We start from the raw sequence: 22085 nt of genomic DNA on the forward strand, positions 1-22085 counted from the left end.
CAATACATAACAGTTCAAGTCAAATAGTCAGAATACTATTTCAGTCCCCTGGTAATACGCTTGGGCAAGCGAGGCTCCAGGTCTTCCAAATGGTCTATCCCCCTCCGTGGCAACAGGATCGGTAGGTGCTATTTCTTCCACAAGAGGCTCATCCTCCTCCAGAGTGGGGGCAGCGTGCACATCTGGCTCCTTCACAGATAAGTCCCATTCAGTAACAGCAGCCTGGTTCTCTGTATCGCCCCCAGCTAGGGATAAGGTCTCTACCGCCGGCAGAGGGGGCAAGTACCAGGTTGCACAGTCACTGTTGAGGACATCCTGGCTGTTGTCCCATCTAGCAGATGGGGGAAAGACTGGAACAGGATTATCCGTTCATGAATCAGCACTGAACACACAGGGACGAAGGAGATTACGATGCAGTCTCTTGTGAGGTCCATTTGGTTTCTCTGAAACCGGATCATACATAGGCCACCCAGGGAAAGGTTGTTGCTTGACTCTATATGGACAGGGCTCCCACTTGGGCTCCAGCTTGCTGCCCCTCAAGTGTTTTAGTAAGTGGCAACAATTGAACAGTACTTTCCTAGACTAAATCCTGATGATTTCCAAGTACTATCTGTTTGGCTTGATCCAGGTGGTGCCAGTGATCTTGGATCCATTCAGCAGGGGTCCTTGATGTAATAGGCTCAGGAGTTTCCAAGAGTAAATCCACCGGTAGATGGCCACAACGCCCAAACATCAGAAAATGGGGGGTATAGCCAGTGGCTCAATGCACAGTCTGATTGTAAGCCCAAACAACATCTCCTACATACTGCGGCCAACGTTCTCAATGCTCTTGCTCTAATGTGCAAATCAATCCCAACAATGTGCGATGAAAGCGTTCACAGGCCCCATTTCCCTGGGGGTGGTAAAGAGTAGTATGAGACTTCCACATACCACTAAGATGGCACAGGTCTAAAAACACCCTAGACTCAAAGTTCGGCACTTGGTCAGACAGAATTCGTTTGGGGCACCCGTAGGGCTGGACTACATGGGTCCAGAACAGTTTAGCCATGGTGGCAGCAGTCTGATCTTTAGTTAGCACCACATTGGTGAACTTAGAAAAGTGGTCCACAAACACCAAGGCGTATCGATACCCTGAAGAGGTGTCAGCCACTGTCAGAAAGTCCATGGTCAGTAATTCAAAGGGTTCTCCTGTGCTCACCACCAAAGTTGTAGTTTTCTCTGTTCTCCCTTTGTGGATGGCACAACTCTTACACCCCTGACATGCCATCTGCACCCACTTGGATAACTCCGGACAAAATATGTACTTACGAATAAAGGCCTCCATCCGTTCTGCACAGAAGTGTCCTCCAATATGGTGAAAGACTTGACAAACCTCTAAGGCCTCTGACTGAGGGATAATCAGTTGATGAATAACTTGTGGCTCCCCTGGAATCCGTGCCTTTCGGTATAAGAGTCCATTATATCTCTCCACCCTATCCCATGTTTTAGAAGCTGACACAACGTCTGTGAGAGCCTCCTTCACTCCCCCAAATCTGGTTTCCGATTCCTGTCCCAGTGTCTCATGAGCTGATCAATATCAGGGTCTTGCTGCTGGAGTTGCAGCCACTCTCGAGGCGTATGAATCTTTGGCCTTCTTGGCGTAACTTGATTGCTCTGCAGAGCCGTTGAAGCCAGTTGCTCTTGCCAGTGGATCCCGGAGGGAACACCCTCATCCTTTTCGAGTTGTTGATCTAGATCATCCTGAGGCACATCGAGAGGAATTCGGAAGAGAGCATCAGCATTACCATTAGAGCGTCCTGGCTTATAGTGAATGGTATAATTGAACCGGGCCACCCAATGTTGCTCCAAGGCCCCAGTTTAGCAGTCTCTAGATAGGCAAGAGGATTGTTGTCAGTATATATGTCCACGAACACTTACTAAGTGCTCAGCAAACTTTTCGTTGACGGCCCAGACTACAGCTATCAACTCGAGTTTAAAGGAACTGTAGTTGGTTGGGTTACGTTCAGTAGGGCGTAAACTCCGGCTTGCACAGGCGATCACACACTCCGTTCCATCTTGTTCTTGAGCCAGCACAGCCCCCAACCCTTGGAGACTGGCATCGGTGTACACCCGGAAGGGTTTATGATAGTCAGCATAAGCCAATATGGGAGCGGAAGTCAGCTCCACCTTGAGGGCCTCCAATGCTTCACTTTGTGCTGCCCCCCAACTGTCAGTAATGCTGGGAGAAGATTTTCCTTTTTGATTGGCCAGTTGCCCGCACAACAACTGGGTCAAAGGGGCTGCGATAGTCACAAAGTTTGGAATGAATCTGCGGTAGTAACCCACAAGCTCCAAGAAAGAGCGAAGCCTGAATTTTGTCGGGATCGGGGGACACCCCTTTTTGTCTCAACCACATGCCCCAAATACTGGATTTTTGTTTTCATGAGATGACAAGTTTCCGGTTTGAGCCGAAGGCCATACTGAGCTAGCCACTGGAGGACTTGATCCAGATGTAGCAAGTGGTCCTCGAACGTTCTGGAAAAGATGATAATGTCATCTAAGTAAATCAGAACATATTCAAAGTTCAAGTCTCCCAAGCAACTTTCCATTAGACTTTGGAACGTACTGGGGGCATTAGTCAGGCCAAAGGGCATCCGATTAAACTTGTATATTCCTCTTTTACTGGGACTGGCCAAGTTGTCATCCTTTTTCCGCACAAGAACTATGGGCGCAGCCCAGGGACTAAGACTCTCTCAAATCACCCCCCCTTGCAGCATGCTGCGTAATAAGTTTTTGACCTCTTGGCAAAGAGCCAGGGGTGTATTATGATACCTTTCCCGAATAGGAGCCGTGTCTCCAGTGTGGGTAGAATGATCCAAAGCATTAGTACAGCCGTAGTCTTCAGGGCCTCGAGAGAATGCCATCAAATGTCTGCAAACTAGTTGCTGGAGCTTGTTGCTTTGTTCCGGGGTCATTTCCTGCACCGGAAGTGCCAGTTGTGTTAACAATTTCGGGAGATGGATCTCTGCTGAATTAGGTAGAGCCTTCTGCAAAGCAGCACAGGCGGCCTCCAGGGCAAGGATCAGTAATGGAGCTTTTGGGTACTGTATACAAATCTGCAATAGCCACGTCCTTGGGCACCTGTATCGGGGTGGACCCAAGTTAACCAGTTTCACCAATACTTGTCCCTGCCGGACAACAGACAGAGTTCTGGCTACCAACCATTCACCTTTGGCTTCCAGGTTGCGTTGTGGTTCAACCATCACAGTGGCCCCTCTTACGTGTCTTCTAGCTACCACAGGAAGGGGGCACACCAACTCTTGATGTGGGGTTATAATAACCCGATGACGGGCAGGGAGACGGATGACCCCCACCTTCTCTGTGTGTTTATGACTCTGCATCTGAACAGTCTGACACGCGTTGATCAGATTCTGCAGTTGTGGTTCTGACTGCCCAGATGCTTGTGTTGAAGCCTCCCGTAGAAGACGAGTTAAGTCCAGTTCTTTTAGAGCGTTCATGCCCAACACCACTGGAATATCTGTGAAGGAGGACTTTTGGGTCACCACGACCCCGACCCTAGGGAGGGTTTGCTCATACACTTTCATGGACAGAGTTGGGGTCGGCCTAAATTGTTGCTGGTAGAACAAATAGGCCATGGTGGTGACTTCTGATCCAGTGTCCATCAGACATCTAGCCAGCTATCCATTGAACATCACTGTCGCCACTGGGCACCCAGAAATCATTGCAGGATCATGTTGAGGCAGTGAATGAACATTTCCCATTGGTCGCCCCTCCGCCACAGGAATCTCTAGTTTAAAGGATTGTTTTTTACATTCTGGACTCCCCACCTCGCACAATTCTTTGCAATGTGGCCTAACCGTCCACACTGCCAGCATTTTCGGTCAATATTGGGGTCCCTCCGGAGGGGGCTGACCACTGCCCAGGGTTGTTCATACCCGCTCCGCAGAGCAGCCACCTCTTGCCTGAGAGAGGTGACCATAAAAACTAGATTTCTTACGACCTTTTCCATCGTGGGCATCCCTGCATTCTAGGCAGTGGCAAGGCATGGGGCAGTCGCTTCCATCCCGCTCCACCGGCCTCCTGGCGCCATGAGTGAGGGTAACCTGGCTTTTGGCACGAACCCATTCATGGTCTGGCTCTTCTTGTTCCCTCTCAATGGCAGCGAATTTCACCGTACCATCACTTCATCTCTTAAGGCTCTCTTTAATGAAGAGGACCATACACCAGCGAGGAACTGGTCCCGGATAAGCTGATCGGGGTTAGTGACTCCAGTTCAGGCGGGAGCCATTTTCTCCTCCAACCGGCACCAGATTTCCTGTAAGGACACTGCAAATTGAGGAATAGTCTCGCTCGTGCTGTTCCCGACAATAGAAACTCTTCCGGACTTCGGCTATGGATGTACTCTCCCCATACAAGCTTTCTAGGTGGCCCACAATAGCTGTTCTGCTATCCCTTTCCTTCTCGAGCAGAAACATCACAGCCCGGTGGGCTTCTCCTTCTAGCGCATTAACTGCCAAATCGGCAAAGTGTGCTGCGGGCATTTCTAACAACTGGACCGAACTGTCCAAGCTCTCCACCCAGTCTGTCAGGGGAATATTTGTGCCATTAAATTTTGGAATCAGGGCCAAAGCCGCTCCGTATGGTGCCATGATTGACCCTCTAGCCACTCCCCTGCTTGAGGATGATGGTTCAGACATCCTGCCAACTACGCCAAAATGTAAGCGGGGGTATAGTGTAGCGTCCTCACAGAGGGAATCACACGTACTGACTTTATAAACCAGGCAACGTTTATTACCAGAGAGACGGTAGTACACGATGCGTATCTGTAGAGGCTGCTATTCACACACGTTACCCGGTAACAATGGTATTCCTTCAGCATAAGGATATAGGCATCTGATCCGTTTGTCCCGCCCTCATAGCGAGGGCATCGGTTTTATTATGCGCAACGGGGAGTCTCTTATTCAACCAGGATTGCTCCGTAGGAACCCTGAGTTATCCCTCACAAGCCGGAACACTCTCCCAATCTTCTCCTAACTCTCCCTGACAAGCATGTTCTCCATCCCTGTATATGCACACACGTTAACTGAACTAAACGTGGCTGGGCTTTCTTTTTCAGAAATGGCTCTGTTTTCTGCTGGCACAACAAAAAAAAATGGTTCTATGGCATTTTGTGAACATTAAGCCAAGTTCTGAAAATTGTCCTCCTTGGTAATCACTGAGGCCTCAAACATAAAGTAAAGAGTTGAGGTAAATCTTCTGAACTTTTTAGTCATCCATGTTACACCCATGGCTACAACCCAAAAGTGGCCAAAAACATTTGCAGACACGTTACCAGAAAAATGTGCAATCGCCCAAAATAACTGGGGTGTTCCATTTATTCTTTCTAGCACTGGCAATTTGCATCCTGGAGCTCCTGCTGCAGGGAACAGGGGAAAATATGTACCCCGCTAACAGCAATTAAAAAAGCAAAGCATCCCTTACACTAAGGCCTCATGTACACTACTGCTGCTAAACGGATGTTTAGGAGCAGTTGGGCATTTTTTTCTCCTGCTCCTGAACTCTCCTCTATGTTATCTTATCAGTACATGTACACAGGGTCGTTTATAGTCGTTTCTAGGCAGTTGAGTTTAGAGGCCTTTTTTGGAAAGCAAAAAAATTAGTTTAGACGGTGAGTTTAGAGGCATTTTAAGTGCCAAACACTTCTAAACGTGGTAACTCACGTTTAGCCGCGTTTCGATTATAGGCATTTTTCATTTATGGAAAATATTTTTTTTTTTTCAAACGCTTCTAAACGCAAACACGGCAAAACGCAACAAAGCGCGGCATGTAAACGCGGCAAAACAGACGTCTTAAATGTGGGTTACTATCTGTCAAGTTAAAACAGGAGAGGTTGTAGTCACTTAGACAGATAGAAACTGTGAATCCCCAAGTGGGAACACAGCAATAAAACAACAGGAGTTCTAAACTCTCTCTTCTATTTAAAATGAAAAGGAAAAAAGTTGTGCTTTAGATAAAATGTAGGTTCAGTTAAAAGAGGTTTAAGGGTTAGATGGATGTCTGTTGAATTGTCATGCTTTTTTAAGTGACAACTCTTTAGGAGAGGATTTCCCTAGCTTTTGGGGAACTTTCACACTTTAGAGGACAAGAAATCTCTGAGAGGAAGTGAAGGGAATTCTCATTAAGGCCCCATTCACACGGCTCGGTTCTGCTGGATGGACTCCATCTCAGCGGGAGAGCAGGCGGATGACAAGTCCATCTCTGCTCACTGTGCAGGGACAGACCTGTCAAAACCCCACTGTTCTCTATGGGGAGATTGGATGAAAACGGAGAGCCTTTACGTTTTCATCCAATCCCATCCGATCCTCTGGATGGATGGCAATTGTATTGCCATCTGTCTGTTTTGAGCAGATCTTGTCGGATTGGATGGCTGGTGGGTGTCAGCTGACATATCTCCACTGACATCCGCCTGACCATAGAAGTTAATGGGTGGCCCAGTCGGATCCACCTGAAAAACGGACAGGCGGATCCGAGTGGGCCGATCGTGTGAAAGGGGCCTAATAGGACAAATCTAAACTAAAAAAAAAAAAAAATAAACAAATTGTATATGTAATTTAGCACCGAACCCATCCCCTAAACTAATCCCATCACACTTACTCCACACCCCAACACTATGCACTTACAATTACACTAAAACTTAACTTAGCCATTGATTTAGCCTTTAACACTCCCTCCCTAGTGCTCAACCCCTGACTCTAATTATACCAGTTAACCCAACCCATAAAGAGAGCACTAGTGATGAGCGAACCAAGCAAAGTTCAGTTTGCTGGACATTTGCTGACCACTGAAAAAAATCTGCTAAAGTTTATCCCAGATAGCAAGGATAACTTGCCACACATTTGGGGAAATGTTGAATTGTAAGTCTGCTAACTTGCTGCACATTTTCACTGGCAAGTTGTACACTTTCAGAGCACTTGAAGCACAAATTCTAGTTGACACTTTTCCAGTTTGAAGCAAATTTGCGTGGTAGGTCTCTAGCAAGGGCAAAGTTGCAGTGGTGGGTCTACAGCAAGAGCTCTGCGAGTATACAGCATGAAAATTCAGCCACAGTGACCCCGGTGGTGGGATGACTATTGCACAACATAACTGAACCAAAACTTGCAGCAGACTTGCAAAATGTTTGGAAAGAAAGTTGATCTGGAGTCATATAATTCTGCAACAAACTTGTGAAGCCTGGCAAGTCTAGCAATAGCTTAGCAAGTCATTTTCAATCTAGCAGCACAATTGCTTGCTATCTGCGATGGAGAGGTTCTCTACACTGTTGGTGTACAGAATGCCCGCAGAAATGTTATTTCCTGTTTGATTGGCTCACTGACTTCCTCAGGAGTCTGCATTAATATAAAAATACAATTTTTAGGTATTCTCTGAAATTGTATTTTTGGTGAGATATTGCTAAAGGGATACAGCTACTGCAACTTATCACCTTAGTACACTAAAAGTTCACCAGGTGATTATAATGGATACAAACCCTCCCATTCAGTAATCAGTTTGGAAAACACATGCTGCCACAAACTATTGTTTGGGGAACAAAGGAAAAAAATCTGCAGCAAAGTTTTTTTTTTTTAATCCTTGCAATGTACATAGATTACCCAAGGGGAATTCTTTTTTTTCCTCAACAAAAGTAGAGTTACACTTTAATTACTGTGTATATTTACATTTTTCAGTAGTGTTCAAGATAGCTGATAACCCTGCTTACACCTGTTTTCCAATTCTCGTTTACAGATCCTCTATACTGGGGTAGTAGTGTATGCACCAGCTTTGGCTTTAAATCAAGGTAACTCAGTGACATCAACTTTTTATCTTGCCTTTATAATATAGGATTCTAATGTGAAGTATTTTGCATAATCAATAATAGAAAATTTGATTTATACAGACCTTGCCTCTTTCCTCTATATTTATAAATGAATGATTGCATTTTTTTGGACTCTTTACATAATATAAAAAGTTGGCTACCTTAGCAATAGTGAACTTGGCCCACAGCGTAAGCAATCCTCCAACAGGGGATTGTGGTGAAGCAGTGTCAACACTGCAGCCTCACATTAGAATAGGAAACAAAGAGGAGGATTAGGGACCACTTCCCTACCAGGCCAATTCTGACATTTCTCTCTTACATGTAAAAATCATCATTTTTTTGCTAGAAAATTACATAGAACCCCCAAACATTATATATGTTTTTTTTAGCAAAGACCCTAGAGAATACAATGGCGGTTGTTGCAACTTTTTATCTCACACAGTATTTGCACAGGAATTTTTCGAACGTGTTTTTTTTGGGAAAAAAACAGTTTTGTGTTTAAAAAAAAACCAAAACACTAAAGTTAGCCCAATGTTTTTGCATACTGTGAAAGATGAAGTTACGCCGAGTAAATAGATACCTAACATGTCACACTTCAAAATTGCACACGCTCGTGGAATGGCGCCAATGTTCGGTACTTAAAAATCCCCATAGGCGACGCTTGAAATTTTTTTACTGGTTACATGTTTTGAGTTACAGAGGAGGTCTAGGGACAAAATGATTGCTCTCGCTCCAACGTTCGCGGCGATACCTCACATGTATGGTTTGAACACCGTTTTCATATGTGGGCGGGACTTACGTATGTGTTCGCTTCTGCGTGCGAGCACACGGGGACAGCGGCGCTTCAAATTTTTTTTTTTTTATTGTTAATTATATTTTCTTTTTTTTATTTTGACACTTTTTTGAAAAAAAAAAATTTGATCACTTTTATTCCTATTACAAGGAATGTAAACATCCATTGTAATAGGAATATGACATGACAGGTCCTCTTAACCACTTCAGCCCCGAAAGGATTTACCCCCTTCCTGACCAGAGCACTTTTTACAATTTGGCACTGCGTCGCTTTAACTGATAATTGCACAGTCATGCAATGCTGTACCCAAACAAAATCTGTGTCCTTTTCTTCCCACAGATAGAGCTTTCCTTTGCTGGTATTTGATCACCTCTGCGATTTTTATTTTTTGCCCTATAAACGGAAAAAGACTGAAAATTTAGAAAAAAAATTATATTTTCTACTTTTTGTTATAAAAAAAATCCAATAAACTCAATTTTAGTCATACATTTAGGCCAAAATGTATTCAACCACATGTCTTTGGTAAAAAAAAAAGTCAATAAGCATATATTTATTGGTTTGCGCAAAAGTTATAGTGTCTACAAACTAGGGTACATTTTCTGGAATTTACACAGCTTTTAGTTTATGACTGCCTATGTCATTTCTTGAGGTGCTAAAATGGCAGGGCAGTACAAACCCCCCCAAATGACCCCATTTTGGAAAGTAGACACCCCAAGGAAATTGCTGAGAGGCATGTTGAGCCCATTGAATATTAATTTTTTTTGTCCCAAGTGATTGAATAATGACAAAAAAAAAAAAAAATGTACAAAAAGTTGTTACTAAATGATATATTGCTCACACAGGCCATGGGCATATGTGGAATTGCACCCCAAAATACATTTAGCTGCTTCTCCTGAGTATAGGGATACCACATGTGTGGGACTTAATGGGAGCCTAGCTGCGTACGGGGCCCCGAAAACCAAGCACCGCCTTCAGGATTTCTAAGGGCGTACATTTTTTATTTCACTCCTCACTACCTATCACAGTTTTGAAGGCCATAAAATGCCAAGATGGCACAAAACCTCCCCAAATTACCCGATTTTGGAAAGTAGACATCCTAAGCTATATGCTGAGAGGCATGTTGAGTCCATGGAATATTTTATATTTTGACACAAGTTGTGGGAAAGTGACCAATTTTTTTTTTTTTGCACAAAGTTGTCACTAAATGATATATTGCTCACACAGGCCATGGGCATATGTGGAATTGCAACCCAAAATACATTCTGCTGATTCTCCTGAGTACGGGGATACCACGTGTGTGGGACTTTTTGGGAGCCTAGCCGGGGCACCGAAAACAAAGCAGGATTTCTAAGGGTGTAAAGTTTTGATTTCACTTCTCACTACCTATCACAGTTTTGAAGGCCATAAAATGCCCAGATGGCACAAACCCCCCCCCCCCAAATGACCTCATTTTGGAAAGTAGACATCCCAAGCTATTTGCTGAGAGGCATGTTGAGTCCATTGAATATTTTATATTTTGATACAAGTTGCAGGAAAGTGACAATTTTTTTTTTTTTTTCACAAAATTGTCACTAAATGATATATTGCTCAAACATGCAGTGGGCATATGTGGAATTACACCCCAAAATACATTCTGCTGCTTCTCCTGAGTACGGGGATACCACATGTGTGGGACTTTTTGGGAGCCTAGCTGCACACGGGGCCCCGAAAACCAATCACCGCCTTCAGGATTTCTAAGGGCGTAAATTTTTGATTCACTCCTCACTACCTATCACAGTTTCAAAGGCCATAAAATGCCAAGATAGCACAAAACCCCCCCAAATGACCCCATTTTGGAACGTAGACACCCCAAGCTATTTGCTGAGAGGCATGGTGAGTATTTTGCAGCTCTCATTTGTTTTTGAAAATGAAGAAAGACAAGAAAAACATTTTTTTTTCTTTTTTCAATTTTCAAAACTTTGTGACAAAAAGCGAGGTCTGCAAAATACTCACTATACCTCTCAGCAAATAGCTTGGGGTGTTTACTTTCCAAAATAGGGTCATTTGGGGGGGTTTTGTGCCACCTGGGCATTCCATGGCCTCCGAAACTGTGATAGGCAGTGAAGAGTGAAATCAAAAATTTACGCCCTTAGAAAGCCTGAAGGCGGTGCTTGGTTTTCGGGGTCCCGTACGCGGCTAGGCTCCCAAAAAGTCTCACACATGTGGTATCTCCGTACTCAGGAGAAGCAACAGAATGTATTTTGGGGTGTAATTTCACATATTCCCATGGCATGTTTGAGCAATATATCATTTAGTGACAACTTTGTGCAAAAAAAACACAAAAAAAAAATTTGTCTTTTTCCCGCAACTTGTGTCACAATATAAAATATTCCATGGACTCTACATGCCTCTCAGCAAATAGCTTGGGGTATCTACTTTCCAAAATGGGGTCATTTGGGGGGGGGGTTTGAACTGTCCTGGCATTTTATGCACAACATTTAGAAGCTTATGTCACACATCACCCACTCTTCTAAGCACTTGAAGACAAAGCCCTTCTGACACTTTTTTTTGCAAGAAAATTACTTTGAACCCCCAAACATTATATATTTTTTTAAAGCAAATGCCCTACAGATTAAAATGGTGGTTGTTTAAATTTTTTTTTTCACACAGTATTTGCGCAGCGATTTTTCAAACACATTTTTTTGGGAAAAAACACACTTTTTAAAATTTTAATGCACTAAAACACACTATATTGTCCAAATGTTTGATGAAATAAAAAAGATGATCTTAGGCCGAGTACATGGATACCAAACATGACATGCTTTACAATTGCGCACAAACGTGCAGTGGCGACAAACTAAATACATTTTTAAAAGCCTTTAAAAGCCTTTACAGGTTACCACTTTAGATTTACAGAGGAGGTCTACTGCTAAAATTACTGCCCTTGATCTGACCTTCGCGGTGATAGCTCACATGCATGGTGCAATTGCTGTTTACATTTGACGCCAGACCGACACTTGCGTTCGCCTTTGCGCGAGAGCAGGGGGGGACAGGGGTGCTTTTTTTTTTTTTTCTTTATTATTTTTATGCTTTTTTATCTTATTTTTAAACTGTTCCTTTCATTTTTCTTTTTTTTAAATCATTTTTATTTTTATCTCAGGGAATGTAAATATCCCCTATGATAGCAATAGGTAGTGACAGGTTCTCTTTTTTGAAAAAACTGGGGTCTATTAGACCCTAGATCTCTTCTCTGCCCTCAAAGCATCTGACCACACCAAGATCGGTGTGATAAAATGCTTTCCCAATTTCCCAATGGCGCTGTTTACATCCGGCGAAATCTAAGTCATGAAATGCTCGTAGCTTCCGGTTTCTTAGGCCATAGAGATGTTTGGAGCCACTCTGGTCTCTGGTCACCTCTATGGTCAGCTGACTGAATCACCGGCTGCATTCTCAGGTTCCCTGTCGGGAAAGGAGAGCCAGAGAAAAACATGGAAGACGGTGGGGGGGGGGATTCCCTCCCACTGCTTGTAAAAGCAGTCTAGAGGCTAATTAGCCGCTAGGATTGCTTTTACATGAAAGCCGACCGCTGGCTGAAAAGAATGATACCAAGATGATACCTAAACCTGCAGGCATCATTCTGGTATAACCACTCAAAATCCAACAACATACCAGTACGTTGCTGGTCCTTGTTGGGCATATATTTTAAACTTTTTTTTCATGCAGCCTGTGGGCTGAACGAAAAAAAGAGATTGATCGGTGGGTATGCCCACCATTAGAATACCTCCCTTCATCCACCCACTTCTAATGATGGGCATACATGCACCGTATATTTATGCCGAAGCATGGGGGCATCCTCCCGCAAAAGTTAGGAGCAAATCGCTCCTCCACCCCCACGCTTCGGCATATATGCTGAAGTATGTAACCGTGGTGGTGAAATCACCTCCGACAGCGCTGGAGTCGCAGCTTTATGTATCGTGGGAGCAAACGCTGTTGCTGTCAAGATAAATAAATCCGCTCTGCAGCTGAATGGCGTACCTGAAAACAAAAAAATGGTTACCAACAAAACACAGTAAACAGTAAAGTATAAAAAAATTGCATATCTGAAAAGCAAACATGGTAAAACATAATAACAATAAAACATTGCAGAATAGAATACAGTAAAAAAGAGCAGAACAATAGAGAGAGAATAGAGAGAGAGAGCTAACAATAAAACGACAACTATTTTTGTTTTTTTTATTTTATTTTTTTTTGTGTTTTTATTTTTTATATTTTTTTTATTTTTTTTTACACTTTTTTTAGTAACTTTAACTTTTGTAACTGGTACCATGTTTGGGTCTCTCAAAATGCGATGGCATCTTGGGAGACCCTGTGAAAGTGTGTCCTAGTCTGTGCAATGCTGTACCCTACGCGTTAAAACTCAACTAGTGTATGGTAGCATTCAAAACATTCACCAATGCATAGACCAGGATTGTCAGGACAGGAGGGACAATAATACCGGGTGTCACGCCTAAATCCGCGCTTGCTACAGACACGACATCTTCTTTGGGGGGCTCGTTGGGTAGGGGTACTCGGGAGGACATAAGGAAAATGCCTCTCATGCAGCTGGCTTACTGCATTTGGTTGGGGAAGGTGAGGTGGAGCACCGTCTGGAAACAGAAGGGCTCTGACAATCTCTTCCTGGAATTTAAGGAAGGATCCAGTCCGTCCTGAAGCTCTGTATAGCACATGAGCGTTCAGCAAAGCCAATTGAAATAAATAAACAGACACTTTTTTGTACCAGCGCCTGGCCTTACGGGCAACTAGGTATGGCGCCAACAACTGGTCGTTGAGGTCCACCCCTCTCATATTTTGGTTATATTCGTGGACACAGAGGGGTTTCTCCACAACACCAGTCGCCGTAGTAATTTGGACCGTCATGTCTGCATGAAGGGAGGTAAGAATGAAAACATTCTTATTATCCCTTCACTTCATAGCAAGCAAGTTATTACACTTCAAGCAGGCTCTCTCCCCTAGCCTAAGACCGGAATCTACTAGCCGCTGGGGAAAGCCCCGGCGATTACGTCGCACGGTGCCACATGCTCCAATCTGTTGATCAAAAAGGTGACTAAAAAGTGGCACGCTCATGTAATAATTGTCCACGTACAAGTGGTACCCCTTTCCGAATAAGGGTGACACCAAGTCCCACACTATCTTGCCAGCGCTTCCTATGTAGTCAGGGCAGTTTGTCGGCTCTACGTGACTATCTTTGCCCTCGTAACCCATAAAACTACATGTATAGCCTGTGGCCCTGTCACAGAGCTTATACATCTTGACCCCGTATCTGGCATGCTTGCTGGGAAGGTACTGTTTGAATGACAAGAGGCCAGAAAATTTAATCAGGGACTCATCAACGCAGACAACTTGATAGCGAGTAAACAAGTCTGCAAAACGCTGGTTGAAGTGGTTTACGAGGGACCGAATTTTGTAGAGCCGATCGTATCCAGGGTCTCCACGAGGATGACAGAGTTCATTGTTGTTGAAGTGCATGAACCGCAAAATCTGCTCGTATCGTGCCCTGGTCATGGAGGCAGAGAACACGGGCATATGGTAAATTGGGTCAGTGGACCAATATGACCGCAACTCACTCTTTTTAGTTATGCCCATGTTGAGGGAAAGGCCCAGAAAGATCTTAAATTCGGAGACCGTAATTGGTCTCCAATCTCTGGCAATGGAGGACTGGGGAATAGTGGCGATGTGTTGACCGGCGTATAAATTGCTTTGGTCCACAATAGATCTATAGAGATCTTCGGTGAAAAACAGCGAATAAAAATCCAGTGGCGTAAAATCAACTGTTTCCACCTGAATTCCGGGTTGGCCAGTGAATGGGGGAAGTACGGGTGCTGCAGAAGTGGTGGGTTCCCAATTCGGATTGGCGAATGCAGCAGGAAGGGCACTATGGGCACGACGGGCCTGTGTTTGTCTTCTTGGTGGCAGCGGGACACTACTAGTGCTTGCCACCTCGCCAGCTAGAACTGCACTTATGGGACTCGCCACGTCACCACGTGATACTCCAGTGCTGGATGTACGACCAGGGTGTACTAGGCCGCTGGTGCTTGCCAGTTCACCAGAAGGAATAGCGGCGCTAGTACTTCTCTGCTCCATATGAGGGACCCGCGGTTCTTGCACTTCAAGGACAGAAGAAGAAGATTGGGGTCTGGTACGCCTGACCTTAGCAGGGACCACAACTCCATCATCAGAGCTCGCTGTCCTCTACAGGATCGTATTCTGAGCCTGAATCTGACAGATGAGTGACTTCCTCTTCACTATCTGTCATGCTCAGAAACGTGTAGGCCTCTTCACTAGTGTACCTTCGATTTGCCATTTTGGGCTCTAAATTTAGGGGTACACTAGTGAGACTCACAGGCAAAAAAGCTCCTGACTGTTAGAGACTGATTCAAAACGCTACCAAAAAACTGTTAGCGATCGCAGGGATCAGGCCTGACTCTGCGAACGCTGCAGTTATGTGTGCTTAGTGTTTTGTACGTGTCAGTGATCGATCGATACTGCACTTGGGTGGGCTGGGCAGGGCTGGGCCGAGGGTCAAAACGCAGGTGCTAGCAGGTATCTGGGCTGATCCCGCTAACACTGTGTTTTTGGGAACCCTAAATTCCTGGGGATGCTAGTATAGATCTGATCGAATCAGATATTGATCCATTCAGATACTATAGCACTAAGGGAGGTGTATGCTGCGTGCGTGGGTGTTAGCGGTACTGGCACTAACCTGACGCTGCCTGGGGCGACGCAGACCTTATCTGACCCTAAAAACGTAACTTATATCACCGCCGGGCAATTAGGGGGTTAAACCTTTATAAGGTAATAAACGGCAGGTGCCCTAAAACTATAATAAACTATACAAATCAAACTAACAAACCAGCGTCACCCGTAACAGTTATACGGTGATCGCTGGTGAAAGGGTTAACTAGGGGGCAATCAGAGGGTTAAAACCTTTAGTAGGTAGTATATGGGGGTCCCTGTCGCTATAAAACGCTGACGGCGAACCTATATACTTACCTGCCTAACTAGCGTCACCAGTGACACTAATACAGCGATCAGAAAAACGATCGCTTAGTGACACTGGCGATGGGGGGTGATCAAGGGGTTAACCTTTATTAGGGGGGGTTAGGAGGGTACCCTAGACCTAAAGGGGGGTACCCCAGACCTAAAGGGGGCTAACCCTAACTGCCCTAACACTTATAACTGTCACAAACTGACACCAATGCAAAAAAAAAAAAAACTGCTATTGGTGTCAGTGTGACAGGGGGTACAGGGGGGTGATCGGGGGGTGATCGGGGGGTGACTGGGGGGTGAAAAGTGTGCCTGGCGTGTTCTACTGGAAGTGTAGTGTTGGTGCACTTACTTGATGTCTTCTCTCCTCGGCGCCGGAACGAAAAAGACCGGCTCGAGGAGAGATGACACCACTTCCTCTGCCTCTGTTTACATTACAGAGGCAGAGGAAGATTCTCATTGGCTGGGAGCGATCGCAAGGGGGGGCCACGAATGGATGGCCTCCCCCTTACGTCTGATCACTGCCAGACAGAAGCTGACCGCCTTGGGCACCGGGGGGGTCTGATCGGAGTCCCCGCCCACGGGAGGCAGATCACGTACAGGTACGTGATTCTGCCTGCCCGTGCCATTCTGCCGACGTACATCGTCGTGAGGCGGTCGGCAAGTGGTTAATAGTGAGATATGGGGTCAATAAGACCCCATATCTCACCACTAGGCTAGGAAGCCTGAAATAAAAAAAAAAAATAAAACGATCAGCGCTTCCCAGCCGAAGCGGCATAGTTTTTTTGAATGGAGAGGCCGGGCGTGACGTCATAACATCGCGCCCGGCCTCCGATGATCATAGAGACTCCGGCGACCATCTGGTCCGCCGGAAATCTCTATGATCTACATCCAGCGCCGTCGGATCCGCTCTCCGCCTCACCGATCGTAATGGTGAGTCGGAGCAAGCACTGGAGGGCGGCGGGAGACGGGACGTCCCCTCTCGCCTCCCATAGGAATGATCAAGCGGCGGAACGGCCGCTATGATCATTCCTATGGTGTAGAGATTTGCTGGCTGAAACCGGCAATATCTGAATGATGTCTGTAACTACAGGCATCATTCAGATATACCCGCCCAAAGTCCAGGACGTCATATGACGGTGGGCGGGCTTAAAGTGGTTTTTAAGGAAGCCAAAACCTGGTAAGGTCATGTATTTCCATCCCTTGGGACTTTAAATTAAATCATGGCCCGGTAAGGTCATGCATTTCCATCCCTTGTATTGGATCAGAATTGGGGAGCACAAAGGGTGGCACTTTATATGAAGCACATGGTTGCAAACGAGTGAAATAGGTGAACACTGAGAATTTATTGGTGAACATGATTAAACATATGGATAGTATTGATATCAACATAAACGGTAAACATAATGATAACAATAGACAAAATGGCAACATAAAGTTTCATGATGTAACCACTGTTATAGGGTAAACAATATACATAATTAAGACCATTCTATACGATGACAACAACAAATATGGTAAAAAATTGAACAAATTCCCAGGGTCACCCAAAATGCGGTTGTATACAATCATAATATAATTAATGCCTGCAGCACCTATGGCCTCGCTGAGCCTGTATATATAGGGGTTGCATGGTAGTCAAAAGTTGAAAGATGAAAGTTGGGTACACGGCATCAGATAGCTCAACGCGTTTCGTGCCTTACGGGCCACTCATCAGGAGCATGCATGTGGTATAACTAAAATGAAAATATGTATGTAAGACATAAGAATAAACATAAGAATGGGGGTAAGAGGTAAACCCCCAACATGGAGGTAAGGACTTACTATGGATTTGTATGTTAATGGTAAGGTGGTCAGGTATAACAAGTTCCGGAGATATCTCCAACCGGGGGCCGTGGCGGATGGCTCAATGGGGGCGACCCACACAGACAGCAACCGGCTGGGCATGGAAACAATGAGGTAAAACTGTGGGGAGGTGATACCAAAAGAATGTGAGAATGGTGTAGATAGAAGGAGAAAACCCTCGTTTGCAACCATGTACTTCATATAAAGTCCCACACTTTGTGCTCCCCAATTCTGATCACATTGGAATAGGATTCTTAGAATAAAGCTGTGACTGTATAACTTGAACTTTTATATACTTTTAATTGATTGGTATAGTAATTCATTGACATCCCTGGACCTGTTAGCAATATTGTTAAAGCAGAGTTCCAACTGTGAAAATTTTTTTTTTGGATGAATATCTTAATTTTAAAGAACTAGCACTCACATTTATCTTTTCAATCACTGCTCGATTGTCGATTTATTTGAGCAGGATATGTTTTATTCCTTGTTCTTGCTAATTTCCATCTTACTTGTGGGCATGTGAAGCCCACAAGCACTATCTTCCGGGCTTTGGTGCAGCTGAGCGACCAGTATGCATCGCCCGTTCTCACGCATGCGCCCTATGTACGGCGCAGCGCCGTACACTTCTGACATTGCCATCACAATGGGTGGCGTCTTTGGAAGTACTCGCCCCCGTTGTGATGGCAACAAAGCCCTCGGCGCTGCCCACTGACTCCTGGGAAATAATGACAAGCATCTCCCAGGAGCACTAGCAAGCACGGGCGCCAGAGAGAGAAAGAGGCAGATTTCGAGGGACCCCCTAGCTATAGACCTGAAAAAGTGAGTAAAAAAAAAAAATTTTTTTTGCAAAGGTTGTTCTTTGTATTTAATGCAGCTAAATAATGTAAAATTGTTTTATGACCGGAACTCAGTTTTAAGGTAGTTACCCATTTATTTTATACAAAGGGTCAAATATAACTGAATAGTCCATTTTTAAACATAAAGGAATGGGGAAATGTCTGTATGGTTTTTGAAAAATGTGGATGTGTTTTATTATACTTCTTAACATTTTGTTTTTAGTTTTTGAAAAAATTGTCTGGTGGTAAATAGCATGTGATCAGAGTGTTGGTTAAAGGGGTGCTGTGACATAGTGATTGTTAAAGTAATGTAATAGAGTACAGTGCCTTGCAAAAGTATTCACCCCCTTGGCATTTTTCGTGTTTTGTTGCCTCACAACCTGGAATTAACATGGATTGTTTGAGGATTTGCATCATTTAATTTATAGAACATGCCCACAACTTTGAAGATTTATTTATTTTTTATTGTGAAACAAACAACAAATAGGACAAAATAACAGAAAAAGTCAATGTGCATAACTATTCACCCCCTAAAGTCAATACTTTGTAGAGCCACCTTTTGTGGCTATCACAGCTCCAAGTCGCTTTGGATACATCTCTATGATCTTGCCACATCTTACCACTGGGATTTTTGCCCATTCTTCCTTGTAAAACTGCTCCAGCTCCTTCAAGTTAGATGGTTTGCGCTTGTGAACAGCAATCTTTAAGTCTGACCGCAGATTTTCTATTGGATTGATATCTGAGCTTTGACTAGGCCATTCCAACACATTTACATGTTTCCCCTTAAACCACCCCAGTGTTGCTTTAGCAGTGTGTTTGGGGTCATTGTCCTGCTGGAAGGTGAACCTCCGTCCTAGCCTCAAATCACACACAGAATGGTACAGATTTTGCTCAAGAATATCCCTGTATTTAGCACCATCCATCTTTCCCTCAACTCTGACCAGTTTCCCAGTCCCGACTGCTGAAAAACATCCCCACAGCATGATGCTGCCACCACCATGTTTCACTGTGGGCATGGTATTCTTTGAGTGATGTGATGTGTTGGGTTTGTGTCAGACATAGCGTTTTCTTTGATGGCCAAAAAGTTCAATTTTAGTCTCATCAGACCAGAGCACCTTCCTCCATACATTTTGGGAGTCTCCCACATGCCTTTGCGCAAACTCAAAACGTGCCATTTTGTTTTTTGCTGAAAGTAATGGCTTTCTTCTGGCCACTCTGCCATAAAGCCCAACTCTATGGAGCATACAGCTTATTGTCATCCTATGTACAGATACTCCAGTCTGCTGTTGAACTCTGCAGCTCCTCCAGGGTTACCTTAAGTCTCTGTGCTGCCTCTCTGACTAATGCCCTCCTTGTCCGGTCCATGAGTTTTGGTGTGGAGCCATCTCTTGGCAGGTTTGCTGTTGTGCCATGTTCTTTCCATTTGGTTATGATAGATTTGATGGTGCTCCTAGGGATCATCAAAGATTTGGATATTTTTTTTATAACCTAACCCCGACTTGTACTTCTCAACAACATTGTCCCTTACTTGTTTGGAGAGTTCCTTGGTCTTCATGGCAGTGTTTGGTTAGTGGTGCCTCTTGCTTAGGTGTTGCAGCCTCTGTGGCCTTTCAAAAAGGTGTGTATATGTAATGACAGATCATGTGACACTTAGATTTCACACAGGTGGACATCATTTCACTAATTATGTGACTTCTGAAGGTAATTGGTTGCACCAGAGCTTTTTATTGGCTTCAGAACAAAGTGGGTGAATACATACATGCCAATTATCAGTTTTTTATTACTGAAAAATAGTTTTATGTATATATTTTTTTTTATTTTACTTCACCAACTTAGACTATTGTGTTCTGATCCATCACATATAATTCAGATTAAAAAAACATTGAACTAAAGGCTGTATTGTAACAAGATAGGTAAAAAGACAAGGGGGTGAATACTTTTGCAAGGCACTGTATATCATATGGTAATTCAATTGTAACAATATACCTTCGCACACAGCAAGCCATTATCTCAGGTTTCCTGGAATCAGTGAATAATACAGTGTTTTATACAAACCATGTCAACATTGTAAATGCATAAAAAGTGCCATTTATTGTAGGGAAACGATACTGTTATTACACGAAATATGTAGTTAAGTGCACAAAACAGGAAAAATACATTTTCCACACTTGTCAACCGATTTACCAATGTTTACTGGGGACAGGAGCGTACATTGACATTAAGAAGCATTCATGATATGTAAAGAGTAGCCATTCATTGCCTTATTACTGTTTCTAAAGTGTAATGCCAAAATTATTTTTTTACTGTAGATCAGAATATTTTTTTTTAGATTTAGAATATCATTTTTTTTTTAGATTGGATTATGGAATGGTCACAACCTTGTTGACTTTTTTTTTTTTTGCTGTTCCATTGAAAATACTTTATTTCCTGACCCAGAGACAACAGGATGTGAGAGGAAATCTTTCTAAGCCTAGGTTCACACTAATGCGGGTTTGAAATTGTGCGAGTTCAGTTGAACTCGCACGATTTCAAACCTGTGTGTCAGTCTGACTTCAGGAGCAATTTCAGAGACATCTGTATGGGTTTTTGCACAGATGTCTATTGAAATTGCCTCCAAAGTCGCCAAAAGTAGTGCAAGAACTTATTTTGGGAATCGGTGTGGCACCGCAAAGTCGGCGTTGCACCGATGCGGACGGTGCAGTTGCCGGCATTAACCGGCGATTTGTCAAAATGGCCTGATGTGAACGTGGACTAAAAGTAAAATCCCTCTATAGACAGTTGTCAATGGAAAAGATATCCCCATTAAACGGGATTTCCCCCTTCTCGCTGTGAAAATTATAAAATGTTGGCTTTCCTGTTACATTCTGTTCGTAGTACTCTCCGTGAAATGAGACTCATTTGCATTAACTTCCAAATTTTTAGGACAAGCTTTCGGGTGTACCCTCCTCTTCAAGGTCCAAGCAGTACTAATACACATAGTTTTAGCAGAAGATTCTGTTCTGAAATCAATGGTCACTAGGGCAATACAAATGGTGAGTCTCCCTAGCAGGAATACAGGCAATTACTTGAGAGGGCTTCGAATAATTATATGCAATATCAAAAACAACAAAAAAACTGTTGAGGTTACGGAAACCTTAAGCTCCATTCACACCATGGCGTTCCGTTTTCTGGGCCGAATCACTGCGATTCTGCCCACGATTGGGAAATTCCACAAATCGCGGGACACCCTTGCAATCCCCGTTACTTTGAATCGCCCCGGCGAATCGCAATAAAATCGCGTAAACAGAATCGCGAGGCGCCTGCCGCGATTTGTGGCTTTTCCGAATCGTGGACAGAATCGCGGCAATTCTGACAGCAAAATGGAATGCTATGGTGTGAATGGATCCTAAATGTAAAGATCAGCCAAACATAATATTAGTGTTAGGTAATGTATGCAAATACTTTTTCTCTGTATGGTTTGTAATTACCTATGTAGGTAGGCCAAATTTAAGCCAGCCATGCATGGATCAAAATTCAGCTGGTTCAGGAGGGACCAGACAAATTTCAATCCATGTATGGGCAAATTGATCTGTTGATCGACTTGTGTACAACCAGCCTATTAGAAGATTTTCTCTTGATCAGCGCCACAGGCTATATTGGAAGGGAATATGAGGATGAATCAGAATATTTACCCATAATCCAGCGATCACACAGGGAACTTCTCCCACAATTATGGTTGTTCTGGAAAAGAACCCCATTT

At 43.9% G+C, this 22085-nt stretch overlaps 1 protein-coding gene across 1 annotated transcript in view; it reads left to right on the forward strand.

Annotated features, from left to right (window-relative positions):
* Window positions 1-22085, forward strand: part of SLC5A12 (solute carrier family 5 member 12) — a 130820-nt gene that overhangs the window by 14538 nt on the left and 94197 nt on the right. The window contains exon 3 of the mRNA XM_073604548.1: window positions 7780-7831. Coding sequence (XP_073460649.1) covers window positions 7780-7831 — 52 coding nt within the window. The remainder of the gene's footprint in view (window positions 1-7779; window positions 7832-22085) is intronic.

This window comes from Aquarana catesbeiana, linkage group LG11 (genome assembly GCF_042186555.1).
Source record: "Aquarana catesbeiana isolate 2022-GZ linkage group LG11, ASM4218655v1, whole genome shotgun sequence".
NCBI classification, from domain to species: Eukaryota; Metazoa; Chordata; class Amphibia; order Anura; family Ranidae; genus Aquarana; species Aquarana catesbeiana.